Genomic DNA, 17,137 nt, shown 5'->3' with positions numbered 1-17,137 from the left:
GCAGCATGCCTAGCAATCATGGCAGACTGTACGATTAGTACTAGTAGTAAATTCTCTTCCAATTCGTTAATCCAAAGCATTCTGACGGACGTTCCAAACTCATGACCAGCGTTGATACACAAATAAACAAACCTCCCTTTCTTTTTTTTTGTTGTAGTAGTACATATGCATATTTTTCTCTACAAAAATTCAATCACAGCAGGTCACATCACAACACCAGGGGAGAAAGAAAAAGAAGACTAGCAGTACGTAGATAATAGCAGGCACTCGATCGAGTACGTCATCAGAAAGAGTGAGGTGAAGGCAACTATGAGAGCAATTGCCGGCCATTGCGTGGATCGATCGATCGAGAGAGAGAGCTCTCAAAGCAGCAGGCTCGATCGTCAGCTCATGGGTTGAGTTGAGTTGAGTACATCGATCAGTTCTTGACGAACTGGAGGCCGTTGGCCTGGGAGTATCGCTCCATGAAGCGCATGAAGCGGTCCCAATCCCGGGGCGTGCGCATGACGTACTTGGCCTCGATCCGCGCCGGCTTGCCGTTGACGAACTTGGCGCTGACGTCCACGGACTGCAGCACGCCCTCGTCGTCGATCATGTAGAGGCCCGTGATGTCCCCGAGCTCCGCCGACGAGTCGAACACCGACGGCTGCTCGAACGTGAAGATGGCCACGCCGTTGGTGCCGTCCCGGGACTTGGTCAGCCGCACGTCCGGGATCGTCTGCTCGTCCGTGCCCTGGATGAACTGGATCGACGGCCGAGCCGCCATCATCACCACCTGCACCCCCCGCCGGGGCGTTGCCTGCCGCGGTCGCCCAGGGCACTGCACCGACACGCCGTGGAACGACGACTGAAGCTGGCTAGCGCCACCTGAATGAACCAACATATACAGCTAGTCAGTCAGACGAGATATACAGTATATCAGATTGATGTAAGCTCAGGTTGCTGTAAGTTAACCTCAACAGGTTAAAAAAAGAGGTCCGATATATAGCCACAAAACTTGACAATTTTTTCCATATGGGCAGTCCTGTGTGTTAGGACTTAGGAAAAGATAGGAACAACTTTGTTTAGTCCCAAATATGATCTATCAACAAACACGGAGTACCTCCCTTTTATTCTTCTACAATTGAAGAACATGAATCCACCAAGATAGTTTTTTTCAAACTCTCCTGAGGGCAGCTACCTGAAGGTCTGAACCAACAACATGAGATGGCATAACAGCTGAAGGCCGAGTAATAAATGGCTAGGCATGTTTGTTTAGGCTTCATGTGAGTTTTTAGACCTTTCAAAAGCCAAAAAACTTTCGGAAGCCAAAAGCCGGAAGCTCACTATCTGAAACTTTTGTGAAAATATCAAAAAACTAGTAGTCTAAGTAAAGTGGCCAAAAGATCAAATAAAGAGGGCCTAAAGGCTGAATCCTAGCAGCCAAGTTCTTGGAAGATTACTTTATTTTGAAAAACCATGGGACGAAGAGAGTATACAACTTTAACTAACTAATGAAACATGTACCAAGTCTAAATGGAACGATAGATACCATGGAGCGCAGAACGAGAACATGTTGCAAACAAGGCGGAGATTAAAATTTGCATCTGGAGGCATATATGGATGCCTAAGTGCTAGTAGCTGATTTTAGTTCGTGGTAGCCGCTAAATGAGCCAGCGGCCTTGTAGTGGGTGCTAACAGCTAATACCTTGAACGTACGGGCCACGGGCTGCTAAAATATTCATCGTGCTGGGGGCCAAAACTGAACAAAAAGGCAGCAACAGCTATCGTGGGAGGCCAAGCCCAAAGCCTACTTAGCCAGTCGCTCCCTATCCTTGATGCTTGATGGCCGGCCACTCGAGCTCTCAAAAACAAAAGGGTAAGGCGGGCGGAGGCGGAGCGGAGGCTGCGACCTGCGAGCGGCGACAGGGGCACTGGGGGCAGCTGGAATGGGATTGGCTGATGCGAGATTGCGAGTAGCAGGGGCGGCCGGTGGCGAACAGCTTGACTATGCAGCGCCCTGCCGGCGAACAACATTTTCCAAGGATCGGAGTCGGAGGGCAGTATATGTATATATGTATGTACCTGCGACGTACCGACGGGGCTGCTGCGCTGCCCGTGCCGACACCGGCGAGGCGACCGCGAGAGCCTTCATCACTGCGGCCATCCTCCAGCTTGCCCTGGTGGCTGTGCTTCTCGAGCGAGGCAGCTGGCTTGGCCGCGGCCGGGGAAGCTGCAGCCTGCAGGGGCTGGTGTGGTGTCCGGGAGGACGAAGAGGAGGGGCGGGGGAAATGAAATGCACAAGGAGCAGCCGCCAGCCGGTTTGAGTGGTGCAGAATGGGACGGGAGTGATTGGGTAGTGGTGTGTTCAAAAGACAGCCATCCATCATCCACATCCAGAGGGATTCTTTTCTACCTTCTCTCTTTTTATTTCTTCTGAAGTTCTGATGATGATGCTGACAACTAACTGCTTCATAATCCCTCCAGGTTTCGGATATTTGCACGTATGCCCTTGTTTCTTGGTGGGCCCGTATGCCACTGAGACATAGCTAACCACCACGCTTCCTTTCCTTCCTTTCGCTCATCTCAGTCTGTCTGCTTCCTTTCCTTTTTTTTTTCTTTTTTCTTTTTGATAACTGTCTTCTTCCTTTCCTTGGAGCATGACATGAGGAGGCATGCATGCAGTTGTGCCTGTGTGGTGCCCTCGTGGCCTCGTGGTCCACGGAGGTGCCAGGAATGACGACCGGCGCGTGAGCAGCCAGCAGCTTTGGCGTTGGCAGGGGCAAGCCGCAAGTGGCATCGGCCGCTAGCCAGTGTTCTACTTCATGTCTTCCGTCTTCGCCGCCACCCATCTCCGTTCTTCTCTACTCTTCATCTTCTTCGCCCAAACACCGTCCAGAACTGCCTCTGAAGCTGGTGCTGAAGAATGGGAGGGCACTATCTTGGAGCAAGGCACTCTTTAACAAATTATGTTCAATTGTTCAGGCAGTATTTTCAACTCGTGATGCAACAAACTCGGTGTCGAGTTTTTCCTTTAACTTTTGCTTCCACAAATAGCTCCTACAAAATGCAGTGTAATCTTAATTATATTTTTGGGTAAAGCTGTAAGTTCTGGTGGGCTAGAAACTGGTTAAATTTTTGTTCATCTGCAGTTATATGCTTGGGTAGTTAGTTAAAAAAATGGTCAGTAAAGAAACAACAGTGGAATTCAAGTACTATTGCATTGGAAGAAAAAGCAGAAGTAGAAAATTATGCCATGTAAGATTTTGATCATGTTCTAGCTAAACCTTATGAACAGAGAGTACAAAGAGTAGACAGCAGAGCTTACGAATAAGATACCAGTGTTGCAACTCACAGTTGAAACAGCTTGTAAGAAGAACTTGGGAAGTTAACAGACATTTGTGGTGACTTTTGATACTGTATGGCTTCTATAGTTTATGATCCACCGCTTAACCAACAATACTATGACCATGGGGCTTCACCAACCCTTTATCTTGCAAAACGCTCCTAACTTGGACTGCACCGCTCCACATGTCTCTGTATGCATAAAGGTTTGAAATAGTCACATAATAACCGCTATTTCCAGGCTCCAAATGGAGCAGATGCTTGGCAATGGATTCGCCCATCTCGAGTTCACTCCTGCTACTGCAAGCATTTAACAGTGCACCCCAAACTCCGTGTGCTTGTTGAGACGGCAAGCTCTCCACAAATTTGTGTGCTTCCTCCAGCCGACCAGCTCGCCCAAGCATGTCTACAATGCAAACATGGTGTTCTGGGGCTGGCGTGATCCCAAACTTTTCTGACATAAGGCGATAATACTTCCACCCTTCATCAACAAGTCCAGAGTGACTGCAAGCTGACAATAGAGCAATAAAAGTGCTTTTCGTGGCTTTCATTCCAGAATCATTCATCTTCCAGAAACGTTCAATAGATTTCAACCCATGGCCATGGAACCCAAAAGCTGATATCATGGAGTTCCACCCAGCAATTGATTTTTCGCCAGAAGCTTCAAATACTCTGACAGCAATGTCCAGTCTCCCACACTTGCAATACATATCAACAAGTGATGCTGAAATAAAAACATTATTGTCCAGACCAGACCTGACCACATGCCCGTGTATGCTCTTTCCTTGTCTATAATCACCAAGCTGTGTGCAAGCACAGATGATACCGACTAGAGATATTTCATTAGGTGCAAAATCCTCCATCTTCTGATAGAACTGCAATGCTCTCCAGCCGTTGTTATTCTGTGCGAAACCAGAGATCATACAATTCCAGGAGCACAAATTTGTGTCTACCATGCTATAAAAGACTAACTCAGCACTTGTGGTATCTCCAAAGCGGAAATACATGGTCAATAATGAATTCTGCACCCTCAAATTGGAAGCAAACAAGTGCTTCAGTATCATGGAGTGAATGGATTTCCCTAGTGCTAGCAGATTAAGATTTCCACATGCTGATAAGGCACTAACTAACGTAATACTGTCAGGGTTTATGGCCAAAGAACAATACATGAACCGGAAGGCTTCCAATGCATCTTTGTCAAGTCCATTTTGAAGACAGCCAACCATGATCGTATTCCAGGAAACGATATCTGATACCGGTATTATTCTTTCAATAAGCGAAAAGGCGGCCAGTGGATCACCACAGCTCATATACATGTGCATCAAAGCATTAACAGCTGAAACTTCATTGCATGTAAATCCACACTTCAGGCTGAAAGAGTGTAGTGCTTGGCCAAAGCTAAGTTCTTCTGGAGTAGAGCATGAAGGTATGACAGCTAGCATAGTGGTCAAGCTGCAGCATAAACCCTCAGAAAGTAATCCTTTGAGCACTGATCGAGCCTCTTCATGCAGCAGATCATTTCTTGAGTAACCAGATATCATTGTGTTCCATGATATCAGGTCTCTTCTTGGCATTGTCCTAAACAGCAGGCTTGCACTAGTTGGTTCATCACATTTCAAATACAGATCAAGTAAGCTATTTCCTACGGAAGACTCATGAAGAAGTCCTTTTCTGATTATGTATCCATGGAGAGCTTTCCCTTCAAAAAGTAGATCTTGATAACCACAACCTGAAATTATGGTCACCAAAGTGGCAACATCTGGCTGGTTCTCCGATCTCATTTCCCTCAAAACAGCAAGGGCTTCGGTTACTCTTTCATTCCGGACTAGCCCCTTGATCATAGCATTCCATGATACCAAATTCCTGTTCAAATTACTGGCAAATACCTTCTCTGCAGCCTCTGGTATTCCAAACTCAGAGTAGAACGTCATGAGAGAATTCGCTACCGAGCAAGATGCAGTCTCCTCATAACCGAGTTTGACCACACAGCTATGCACAGACTCCCCAAAGGAGAAGAGATCATCCAGACGAGAACAGGCTGAGAGGACCGAAGAGAGGCTCACCTCATCTGGCTGGAAGATGGAGCATCTCATTTCCCTGAAGTACCATGCTGCAACCTCAGCAAGCCCATTAAAAATGCTTCCACTTATGACAGAGTTCCATGAGGTGGTGTCCCGGCACGGCATGCTCTGGAAGACAACCTCTGCAGAGTCAAAATCACCACACTTCGCATACATGTCAACAAGAGCGTTCCACACGCTGAGACAATGAGCACCGAGGCACATCTTGGCCGCCATGCCATGAAGCTCCATCCCACGCCGAAGGTTACCTGCACGAGACGCCCCCGACAGCATGACGACCACGGTGGTGGAATCGAACTCCCCAAGCTCCCGTGCCATCCGCCGGAACAGAGCCGTGGCGTCGTCGTACCGGCAGCTCATCGTCAGGGCGCCGATGGCCGCGTTCCACAGGATCACGTCGGGCGCAACGGCCTCGCGGAAGAGCGCCAAGGCGGCTCCCGCTCCCGCGCCGCGCCCGGCCCTGGCGTACGCCGCGAGCAGGGACGTGCGCACGGGCGGGTCAAGCACGGCGCCCGACTTGAGGGACGCGCAGTGGAGGCATGGGACGCGGTCCGTGTCACCCGAGGAGGAGGAGACGGACTTGATGGCACGTACGATGGAAGCCGCCCTCCCGTGCGGCGTCTCGTCGAGCAGGTGGTGGGCGTTGTTCGGCGCATGGTGGAACAAGGACGCGCGGGGGGCGAGGAGGGACGGGGGTCTGAGAAGCGACGAGGCGTGGAGGAGCTTGACGGCGAGAAGGCCGGGAGTGTGGCGTCGCATCCACCGCCGTGGTGCGTCGAGCTCGGCCGGCGGTTGCGGCTCTGCTCTTGCATTGGAAGGCCGGCGGGTGATGCTTGAGAACTCACAATTCAGAAGAGGATGGCGAAGAAATCTCCTCAGTAGCGTGGCGAGCGGGCCACGAAGGCCAAAAGTTTTCACCTCGCTTGACAAAGCTACGGAAATTTTGGCCCAGCCCACAATGGAAAGGGATGAGGCTGTTCGGTTGATAGGGAATACATCCCTGGAATCATTCCAACCAGGAATGTAGTGTTAATTAGGGCCCATTCGGCAGCGGCCGAACCAGAATTCGTTCCTAGTCAATATACTCCAGTTTTCAATACGGATGGCTCCTTTCCACCCGGAACGACTTCCGGAATGGCCGAGCCTTAAACTATCTTTGATCACCTACAATAATTCCTAATGGAATCAAGATGAAACGAACAAAGCTGTCCAACTGTTGCTTGGGCCAGCTACGAATTATGATAGGCTAGATTTGGGCCCCAAATCCAAGGTTTAGCAACTCTAGCCCAAGTCACTAAATTAAGCCCTTAAACTTCAATGGAAAAAAACAGACAAGTCCTTATCTCACATATTCTTGTCTTGATTTATAGGTGAGGAGAGGAAAGTGGATGAGATCCATTGGATAGGGGTTCTAGATGTGAGAGGCTGAAACTATAATTTGGGAGGGCATGGAAAATAGGAGTCCAAGTAGGAGGTGGGTTGGATTTGATTTTTTTAAGATCAAGTCCCTAGATTTAGAATAGGGACTTGTTTAAGAGATGGGCTGAAGTTGCTCTTAGAAATACGGCATCGATAATGTGTAAAAGGTGGTCCTCATGGTGTCATAAGAGCATATCCATCAAATTACTCAAATATTCTCCAATACCGAAAAACAGACATATATAACTAAGGCCTCGTTCGGCAGCACCTGATTGGTGCCGGGCCAAGTTTGGATCCTGGCCAGGATTGAGTGAATCATGGTTTGTCACTCAAACCTGGTGAATGATTCATTCCTGGTCGGATTAAAACCTGGTGAGAAAAAAAGGAGTGTTCGGCTGGAAAGAAAATAGAGATACTGGTTTGATCAGCTGCAGACACATGACATCAAGTACTGCGTCTGGCTAATGTCAGTCTACTTAACATGCGTCCGTGATTATAATTGACTGTAAGCAATGAACATCTAAAAACAAATACAGATCACAAATTCAAGATCCAACGATAAAGATTGTAAATAAATAAACGACGTCACAAGTTACAAAAGATGATAATCTAAACATTATCATAATCTTTAGCGACTTGCACGTATCTTAGTTGTATGCCAAGTAATCGTCCGCTCAAGTTAACACTACATCTAGTAGCTATATGAGTGAATGGGAGTTGGGGGCCATCAGGCAGTAGTTGCATATGGTACTGAACTTTAATGACACTAGAACAGAAATTCGACATATACTTGAGTAGAATCGATCTCTTAAAAAAGACTAGGGGTTCCTACAAGCATTTCTATTCCATCATTAGAACTTGCTCCACTCATCAACCACACAGTCATATCCCCACCAAAGTGGCCCTGCAAATAAGGCAGCCAAAACACCGGTGGAACAAATCAATTGAGGGGACAAAACAAGTCAATTTTAATCCCACAAGTACATTTCTCTATAACATGCACTGCTTTTGTTGATTCGGATGCTTTCTAATTTGTTGTGGCCTATCACTGCTATCTTTGAGTCATAAAGAAGCTAAATATTATTAACCATGTCATAGAGAAGCTAAATGGTGGAGTACCTTCTGGAGTTGGTACCGGATCCCAAGAAGACGGAGGTTCACCTTCCCCAACTCTAAATGGTGCTGGAGAGATCTACAAGTAACAAGAAACAAGAAGTCACATAGTGTACAGAATGTGTTATAACAATTACTCTACTCAAGTAAAAATACCAGTCTCAACCTAGACGTTCAGATTAGAAAGGTGAGACCATTCTGAGATGTTGCCGCAAAGACGTTGCAGATTAATAAAGTATGTTTAGAATACCGGTCTAAACATTCTTCCAAGATGTAGCACACTTGCCGGCATATGTTCTTATTCCACACTTCCAGCAGAACTACAGTATGTTTAGAATCGCTAAACATAATTTATGAGTTGGCCTAGCACACTTGCCAACATATGTTCTGTATGTGTTTCAGATATGCAAATGTATATGGGAGCCCCCCAAATATAATACAAGAATATTCCAATGCAATATATTTCCGAATACATAGTGCCATAGTGGCGCTCATTAGCACTACATGCACCCAAATCCTTGAGATGAACTATATATGTGGCTAAATTACTTACTATTTGTCTTCATGCGCCTGTTGGCCCTAAAATGCAACTCTGAATACTTTCAGTACTCATTTTTTACATCAATGGTCACGAGTAAAGTTGTTATTAAGTATACATGCATAATTGATGCTGAAAGGAGATTGCATTATTTCTTCTAAGTCCACTAGAATGCTTCATGTATGCCCATGCAAAACAAGTTACTTTAAGACCCTCACAGTTCACTATAGCGCTATCAAGTAAGTCACAAGTCATATAAATCAGGCAGGGCACCTTGAAAGACTTTTGCCCTGATTAGTCCATGTATGTTTGGGCTTCAAATGGTTATGAAGACCTCCTGAGAATGTTTGGGCATGTTCTATGCATTTCTCAGATCATGAGAAAACCAGCAGGCTGCTAGTAGCATGAACTTTTGGCTGTATGTGACAAAGATGAACTTCCTTGCAGATGCAAAGAAGCGAACTGGCTGTTGGGCGATCCACTAGACAGAAGCAGATCATGCCCCCTGTGTCTAGCAAATGATTATGCGGTGACAGTGACGAAGGAACGTGCCTACCAGGAGGTGTTCAGTGACGAGGACTGCCAATTTATCAATTTGGTGACCATGACTGCAACAGGTTAGGTTTAAGTGAGGTTGGCCAATATATCAATTTGGTGACGAGGACTGCCAATCTATCCATGGCCGCAGTTGGCCCTAGCTCCGGCTTGCTGTACCTTGCGCTGCTCCTCCTCTTCACTCCATCGCCGGCTCGCTTCTCACCCGCACTCCCACAGGCTGCAGGCCGCACCCAACCAGATCTCGCGGCTAATCTTGCGACCGGAACCCATCTCCCTCTGCATCCCCTATGAGGAGCCTGATCTCACAGCTACCAGTGACCAGAGGCTAGATCTCGCTGCGGCCGAAGCAAACCCAGTTTTTGAATCCCCTAGCCCTCAGTCCCAAGAACTAAGAACCCTAGAGAGCTAGAGGAGAAGGGAAGGGCGCGGGGCCTTACCGGAGAGAAGGCGGCGGGGAGTATGGACGTCGGAGGGGAAGCATTCACCGTCGCCGTTGGTGGTGGCCGTGCCGCGTCGTCGCCTCGTGCGCCTCCCGCTGTGCCGTCGCCTCGCCCCCAGCCGTCTCCTCGCAAACGGTATGACTCGAGACGAGAGACGACTTCGTTCCGGACGGTATGACACCAGGTTCTGATCCGGGCCGTGCAGTGTGGAGGAAAATTCAAGCTGGGCCTGTTTTCTTTCCCAGCGAGGCCGAAACGAACGGGCAATTCAATGCATATCTGGTTTGAAACCAGGCTGCAGCAATCCGCTCGGATTGGGCCCCGGAACGGACCAAACCGGCTGAAACGAACGAGGCCTAATTGAGATGGCCCTCGGAATACTTAAAATATTTTTATGTACCCACCACCAAAAACCACCATCTCTCTCTGAAGCGAAAAAAGAAGCACCTTTATGTACTTTAGGAGATGAGAGAAAGGTAATATGGCGAGAATGCTATTAGGTCATCCATATATAATTACGAGAGTCATCTACATAACTATCTGTTAGCTGAGTTACCCATAAGGCCAGCCCTAATGCACAATCTCATGGTGAGTCTAAAATATAAATTCTATATTGTTAACATATACAAAGTTTTTTAAATCAATAATAAAAATAGAAAAATATGATTTAGGATGAAACTAATACGATATTTAAGAAAATAGAGAGAGCAGGTCTCTCGTCCAAATCAAAAGTGTTCTACGGGGAACTGTGACGGGGCTGCTGTGGTGCAGTTCGTTGTTTCCACCCACCGGTTTTTGTTCCAGGACAGGCACTCCCACCACGCCAGGTCCAGCCTCCAATGACGCAAAGCTACCTTTTTTTTCTCACTTGCCACTTTGCCAGGAGCCGAGGAACCGATTCTCTCCGTCCCAAGACGACACGGAGTAAACCAAACCAAACGACTCTGAGAGTCGCGCGCCGTTGCGTTACGATTTACAAACAGCATCAGCATCAGGGATCGGAGGGAGAGCCGAGCGAGGGGTCCTTCCTTCCTTCTGCTTCCCTCGACCCCGATTAGCAGACGAGGCACGTGACTGCCTACTTAATCCGTTGGCGTCTTCCTCCGACAGCCTATCCAAGAGCAGAGCTAGCACAAGGCAGGAGCAGGCGAGGCGAATCTTCTCATCGATCGTAGCTAACACTGACAGACAGCTCACGCACGAGACTGGTTCATCAGCTTCAGCAGAGATCTCGTCTCGCTGCAGTGCACGGTCATCCAACGCCACTCTTCTCGCCTGGAAGAGTAGCTTCTTGCTCGTGCTGAGCTCGGTTCTAGCTTCAGCTTCTAGTCCGGCCGATCCGTTCCCCAAGGCCAAAGCTCGATCACAGACTTGTCTAGTTGACACTTTCATTTAAAAAATTATAAGTAATCATATAATTAGTTATTTTTTATTTATATTTAGTGCTACACGCATACGTCTAAAAATTCGATGGTATGGAAAATTTAGAGAAAAAAAAAAGAAAATTTCGAGAACTAAACAGGGCCGTGCACAGTAAAAGATTAGCCAGAGCTGGTAATACTCCCGGTGACTGGTTAAAAAGCCAAGCCAGATTTTTTTCATTTACCGGTCTATGCATGCATAATTGCAGGGTAATCGTAAAGATCGAGAATGGACACTGCACGTGAAGAAGGTCTAGCGTGACGACATGGCCGGCCGGGCGGGCGATCCCATCTTCATCGCGCTCTCGCGGGTGTCTTTTTCCTATCATTGCTCGTTGGATGCCCACAGCTGGGAGCAGCTTGTCCGCTGCCTTCACGAGTTCACGTCACATCACATGTGTCCATCTAGTTTCAGCTTTAATTTGGTGAAATTTCTTGTTACGCCCGAGATTTTGGGCGTCATGGTTCATAAGATTTGGCTACCTACTTGCTGCATCGTCTCTTCTCCAGCCTTGCTTTGGTTGCGCCATTTGTTACTCTTCAGACTGTAAGTAATGTGGTGTGGCCCTATGTAAGTTAACCTCCTACTACAATATGGGCCCCCTAAACCCCTTCGGAATGAAGGACCTTTTTTTCATGTGTTTCTTTCTGTAAAATTTCTACGTAATTCCTGTGAAATTACCGCGTTTCAAAGGGCTAAAGGTGTCAACTGTACAGTGTTGAATCAGTTTGTCTTTCTTGCAGTACAGTGAAACTGTAATTTGTCGACCAAAGTATAAGTAAACTCCTGCTAGTAAGCAACTTCTCTAATCTCTTACAAAGGTTAATTAAGACAACAACACCAGCTATCCGACAAAGAGAACGACTACTGCGAATCCACTCGATAAAATGAATGAATACTGCAAGAACCACTCACCCGGCCCATCTCTCAACGGCAGAATGCACTAACTAGAGTTGTTTTTTTTCCTTTATTAGTTGGCTGTGAGTAATTAACAAGAGTCTGGTAGTACTGTACTAAGATATGCCTGGACAGTTCAGAGACCTCGTGAGCTTCTCTAACCAATACCGCCTCAGAGCCACGACATCACATGCCTGCAGCACAGCGGCAGTTGATTATGATGTCTTCAAAGCTAATTTCTTGGCAAAGTGGCAATGCCAGAGGGCTTTATGCTGATAATCATGGGGTGATGATGGACCTGCCAGTTCTATCTAAAGGAGCAAGAAAGCTGAGGGTATAGAACTTTCCATGTGGAGTTTCCAGCTGCACATTGCTGCCCTTTCTGGTGAATTAATATCATGTTCCCTTTCCTTCTTTCAGAGTTTTCTATTCATAAACTGACCAGTGATAGAAAGGAAACACTCATGCACTACACTTTTTCAGGTGAATGCTTGAGTAGAAGGTAGGAGTAAAAACAGTTTCCTTGCATGTACTACTGCCAATGATCTGATCCAATGAGCTGCAAATTATGGGAGCATCAGGAAAACAAATCACACACACCATGATTAGCAGGTAAGCAGCAGAACCTCTGCTACATGAAAATGTGGCCTTTTGGGTGCCTTGTGACGTCCGATCCCATTTATGTTATTTGAGGAAAATAGGAGCAAATGGGTAATTGGTGATGGGGTTTATGTAGTTGAAGAGCCAGCAGCAGGCAAAGGTAGACTGGCAGAATTGAAACGGGCAAGAAAGGATCAAAATCTGAACTTCAATCAAGGCAGGTACTAGGTAGTATACCATATCTGAGAAATCAACTAGTAATATATAATCCCTCCAGTTTTATTACAAGAATCACCCAAATAATCTCCACTTAACAAAAAGTTACAAAACAAAAGTCTATATAGTAACATATCGTAACCCCTCCCAAAAATATGAACGAAAAGAAATCTAAGATTTACAGGAGAGAAGTAAAAGCTGGTCAAATATAACAGCAATAGACTACAGTAACAATTCTTCACAAGGATGAAGCAGAGAGTAGTGGCGGCATAGCAAGCTGCAGAGGCAGCCAGCCCGGCCGACCAACCAAAGGGCCACCTTTTTCCTGCACGCCTGCCGCCGAGACATGCACATGACCTGCCCCATCCACGAGGAGCCGTGCCGAGCGAGGCGGCGAGGACCATGGCGGCGTGGTCCACGGCAGGCAGGTCGCCCATTCCGCTAGACCGCTACACCAGCAGCCACAACATGGCCAGCAGGCCGCCGAGGACCGGGAGCGCCGAGGTCGACGCGGACGCCACGGCGGGGGACTGCTGGGCGACGGCGTGCGCGGAGCCGAACGGCGCGAGCGCCGAGTCGGGCTCCAGCGCGTCCGGGTTGGGCGGGCTGGGGCTGGACGGGATGGTGGGCTCCTCCGCGCCGGGCGCCGGCGCGGCGCCGTCCTCGGCGGGGGACGGCAGCACGGGCATTATGTCCGGCGACAGCTCAGGCAGCGCCGGCGGGAGCGCGGGGCCGGCGGCGTGGCGGCCGTGGTGCCGGTTCGGGAGGCGCGGGAGCGGCGGGTACTCGGGCGCCGCGGAGATGGACGACGACGCCCGGGGCGCGGGCGCGTCGTGTCGGGCCGCCGCTGCGACGGCGAGGAACGCCAGGAGGAGGAGGAGGAGACGCCCCCGCGCGCGCGCCCTCGCCATTGGTCGCTGTCCGCGCTGGGCACTGGGCCGCGGAGCGCCGCGTGTGGGGGTGTGCGGGTGGTGGCGGCGAGAGCGAGAGCGGGATGGTGGAGTGGTGTTGTGGTTGGGGTTGGGACGTTGGGTTTTGGAGAGTTTGTTTGGTCGGGGTGGGGGAGCAGGTGGGTGGGTGCACACCCGCACATGCTGTATGGCGGCACGCGCGCCACCATGGCTGACCTGCACGGCCAACATGGCTGATCCATGCGGCAATTGTTAGCTCCTATCCTAACACAAGTCTTGCAAGCGTGACGGCGTCAGGCAAAGGCAACGTATCGACGTACCCGAACGGAAAGTACTCCGTACGTACATGGGAGAACTGTCCATGGTTGCTTTGCTTGCTATACATTGAAAAATAGGAGTGGAAAAATAACGAAAGAGGGCAGGAGTCAGTCATACAGCTCAAAGGTTGCTTACCATATACTCCCTCCGTGCCAAAATAATTGTCGTTTTCGCTTCCCGAAAAATAACTTTAACTAAATATATAATAAAAAAATATTAGTATTTATAGTATATAATTAGTATCATTAGAAAGATCTTTAAGTCTAGTTTTTTAACAAATTTATTTAGAGATATAAATATTGCATATATTTTATACAAATCGAGTCAAACTTGTGGCACAAAAACCTAAAACGACACTTTTTTTGGGACGGAGGGAGTATATGGTCTGTGCATTTCGCCCTTATAGAACACATAGAGTGTGTTTGGTTCATTTCTTATATAAGCCTGGCTAGCCAAACTAAGACAGGCTAGCTCAAGCCTGCCTCTAGCAAGCCAAGACATGTTTGTTTGGTTGCATGCGCTGCGAAGCCTGACTAAGATAAATTCGTGTTTGGTTGGTTGGCTTAGTTTGTATACAGTCACCTCTTTCTTGGAAGGTGAGTTTACCCTCCCCTTTGAGGCATTCTCTCGAGCATCTCAAGCGCGGCAGAAGAAGAAGACCTCAGGCGCTAGAACAAAGGAGGCACGCGGCGTTGGGCGCCTGCGCGCACAACGGCGAGCCGCAGGGCACGGAGCACTACGAAGTGGACGCGGCTGGGTCGAATGGCGGCGCGGACGACGTGGGGCAGCCGGCGTAGGGGATCCACGCGGCGCATCGTTGCTAGTGTCGACGGCCAGGAGCAGCAGCTGCGGCGGCAAGCCGAGGCGGGCCTGCACCACGTATGTCGGCGTCTGCAGCAGCTGCCGCCCCGACTTGATGGGCGCGTACGCGCGGGCGCGGCCAAGCGACGCGATGGTCCTGGCGCACGGCGCCGCATGGTCGCCGTCATCGGGCCGCTTGCTGATTGCCGGAGGTTGCTCCTCTTGGCAATGACATGGCATCACTTCAGTATTGCAGCACAGGGCCGCGTACCTTCTAGATTCTTCCCGGAACTTGGCATCCATCTCCTTATTGGGCGGGTACTTGGGCAGGCTCGCCGGCTCGCATGCGTACGGCGCCGTCGTGAAGTACTGACGGAGCAACAACGCAAGTCAATTAGCAATTTGTAATGGAACGAGTTTTAGACACACGACGTGACGACGAAGGCGCCGCACGAAATAAAAGTTTGTCCTGGTACCTCGGAGTCGAGGGCGGCGGCAGCAGTGCTGCGGGCGGTGGGGTCAGGGGAGAGGAGCATGGCGAGCCAGATCCGGCAGAGACAGAGAGCAACACGTTGAGCACCTCATGCTCCTGAACCTCCGCCGCGACTGGATCCAAGCGAGGAGTGCACGAATCAAGTCAATGGTGCTCGCCCTATGGATGGAGATGACAGAGCTACGTCCCTGGACCCTGGCAGACGGGCACAGCGCCACAGGAGCATGAGAAGGAGAAGGAAGATGGCGGAGCTGCGTCCCTGTCGGATGGGCACGGCACCACGGGAGCATGCGGAAAGAGAAGGAAGTCACCGGTAGGTGCCGAGGCGGTGACGGAACGAGCACGGGGAGTTGGCTCGGGCCTGGCTCCACTTGAACGGTCGAATCGGAGGTTCAATCCTAGCCAGGCCCTGAGCGTACGGCTGGCTAGATTGGGCCTGGCCCCGGAGGCCGAACAGGCAACCAAACAGAGCAAATTTGGCCCCAGCAAGCTATGGCCACCAACCAAACACACCCATACACGCTACTCTGCCTACGATGTCAGCATCCCAAATCCCCTTGCTGCTGACTCTGATGGAGCTCCTGATGAAGAAGCCACGCCTGGAACAATCAAAGGAAGCGGCGACCGCGTCAAGGGCCAAGAGAGCTAGCCGGCCCAGTACCCGAGTGTCCGGCCCAATGTATGTTGTCTAATGTATCCAGTGAACAGTGCTATATGAGTCGAGTGCCCGGCCCATCTCTGTCCCTGTTCTTCTTCTACTATGGGAGAATTAGGTGTATAGCTCTAGAAAAAACTTTTCTTAGGTATATAGTCCTTTATTTTTTTAAATCTAGCTTTATAGTCTAAAAATAAAATTTATTTATCTTTATGATCTTCTATCAATTTTGGGCAGCTAACGGTGTTAAGTCAGGGGTAAAAAGACTGTTTACCCCGTTTTTCGTTTCGTTTGTTTATTATATATTTTGAGTGTGTGTGTCTATATATATATATATATATATATATATATTTCTGATACATAACCACACATATATATTATCACATAACCACATGTATATTTCCAGTACATAACCACGTATATATGTTTTTTATTTTTTTCGCTAGGGGTAAAGTGGTCTTTTTATCCCTGACTTAACACCGTTAGCTGCCCAAAACTGACAGAAGGTCATAGAGCTAAATAAATTTTGTTTTGAGGCTATAGAGCCAAATTCGAAAAAGAGGACCATATACCTAAGACATATTTTTTCCAAGGCCATACACCTAATTCTCCCTTCTACTATTGTCCCCCAAGTTCCTCTCCTCACATACGAGCACATCCAAATGAATCCAAATGAGAAATGACCAAATCCAAAAGAATAAACCGGTATATGTCTCAGATTAACCTAGACTACGATCGAGATGTTCAGTTCGCAACTTTATGAGCTCTTTTTTTTTGACAAAAAATGAGCTCCTTTTCTTTCTAACTAATTAATCAGGCACTCTGCCAGACAGTATTTGAAATGGGGTCTTCTTAAACCCTAGGTCGATCGGTAGCAGTGGCGGAGCTAGGATTTTAAACTTGGGTATTCCCACTTCCACAAAATTAAATCATTAGGTTTAAAATATAGTCAATTGTACTGTGAGTCAGCAACTTTAAACTAATATTTTCTTTTTAGAATATAGACTTCTAACTGAAATGCTAGTTTTTTACATGTTTTGAGCTTAAATGTGCAAAAATACTATATATTATAGCATTATACATTTATATATATAAGTATATATACATATTTACATAAAAGTGTACCAAAACAGAGTCGATTATATGGATTCAGACGTAATACACGAGCGGACTGAGAAGGCTACCAATGCTACAAGCCTTGGAGGTACTAATAAAAGACTGACTTTTTTAGAGATATATTCTCTCTTTTTCCCCAGAAATGGTTTTAAAAAATACTCTCTAAAAGTAGTTATTAAAACAAAGAAAGGACGGCAAAAGCTTTGCCGTGGATTTTATTAGACGATAAAAAGTT

General features: G+C 48.1%; 3 protein-coding genes and 1 long non-coding RNA gene across 4 annotated transcripts; all 4 read right to left on the bottom strand.

Annotated features, from left to right (window-relative positions):
- On the bottom strand, positions 112-2,372 carry LOC8081314 (photosystem II reaction center PSB28 protein, chloroplastic). The gene is made up of 2 exons (XM_002456866.2): positions 2,065-2,372; positions 112-867 (listed from the first exon to the last, which is right to left on the bottom strand). Exons 1-2 carry the CDS (start codon positions 2,144-2,146, stop codon positions 419-421), a joined length of 531 nt encoding a protein of 176 aa, XP_002456911.1. The 5' UTR covers positions 2,147-2,372; the 3' UTR covers positions 112-418.
- Positions 2,527-6,267, bottom strand: LOC110433871 (pentatricopeptide repeat-containing protein At4g19220, mitochondrial-like). The gene is made up of 2 exons (XM_021456755.1): positions 3,308-6,267; positions 2,527-3,039 (listed from the first exon to the last, which is right to left on the bottom strand). The coding sequence occupies exon 1, from the start codon at positions 6,162-6,164 to the stop codon at positions 3,429-3,431; it is 2,736 nt and encodes a 911-aa protein (XP_021312430.1). The 5' UTR covers positions 6,165-6,267; the 3' UTR covers positions 2,527-3,039; positions 3,308-3,428.
- On the bottom strand, positions 7,362-9,634 carry LOC110433458. Its single transcript, XR_002450882.1, has 3 exons — positions 9,471-9,634; positions 7,944-8,016; positions 7,362-7,728 (listed from the first exon to the last, which is right to left on the bottom strand). It is a non-coding gene; the product is annotated as an uncharacterized LOC110433458 (long non-coding RNA).
- On the bottom strand, positions 12,636-13,630 carry LOC8081312 (classical arabinogalactan protein 26). The gene has a single exon (XM_002456864.2). It carries the CDS (start codon positions 13,517-13,519, stop codon positions 13,058-13,060), a length of 462 nt encoding a protein of 153 aa, XP_002456909.2. The 5' UTR covers positions 13,520-13,630; the 3' UTR covers positions 12,636-13,057.

This window comes from Sorghum bicolor, chromosome 3, assembly GCF_000003195.3.
Source record: "Sorghum bicolor cultivar BTx623 chromosome 3, Sorghum_bicolor_NCBIv3, whole genome shotgun sequence".
Taxonomy (NCBI): Eukaryota; Viridiplantae; Streptophyta; class Magnoliopsida; order Poales; family Poaceae; genus Sorghum; species Sorghum bicolor.
Note: the sequence above shows the minus strand (reverse complement) of the source record. Positions and strands in the feature narration are given on the sequence as shown.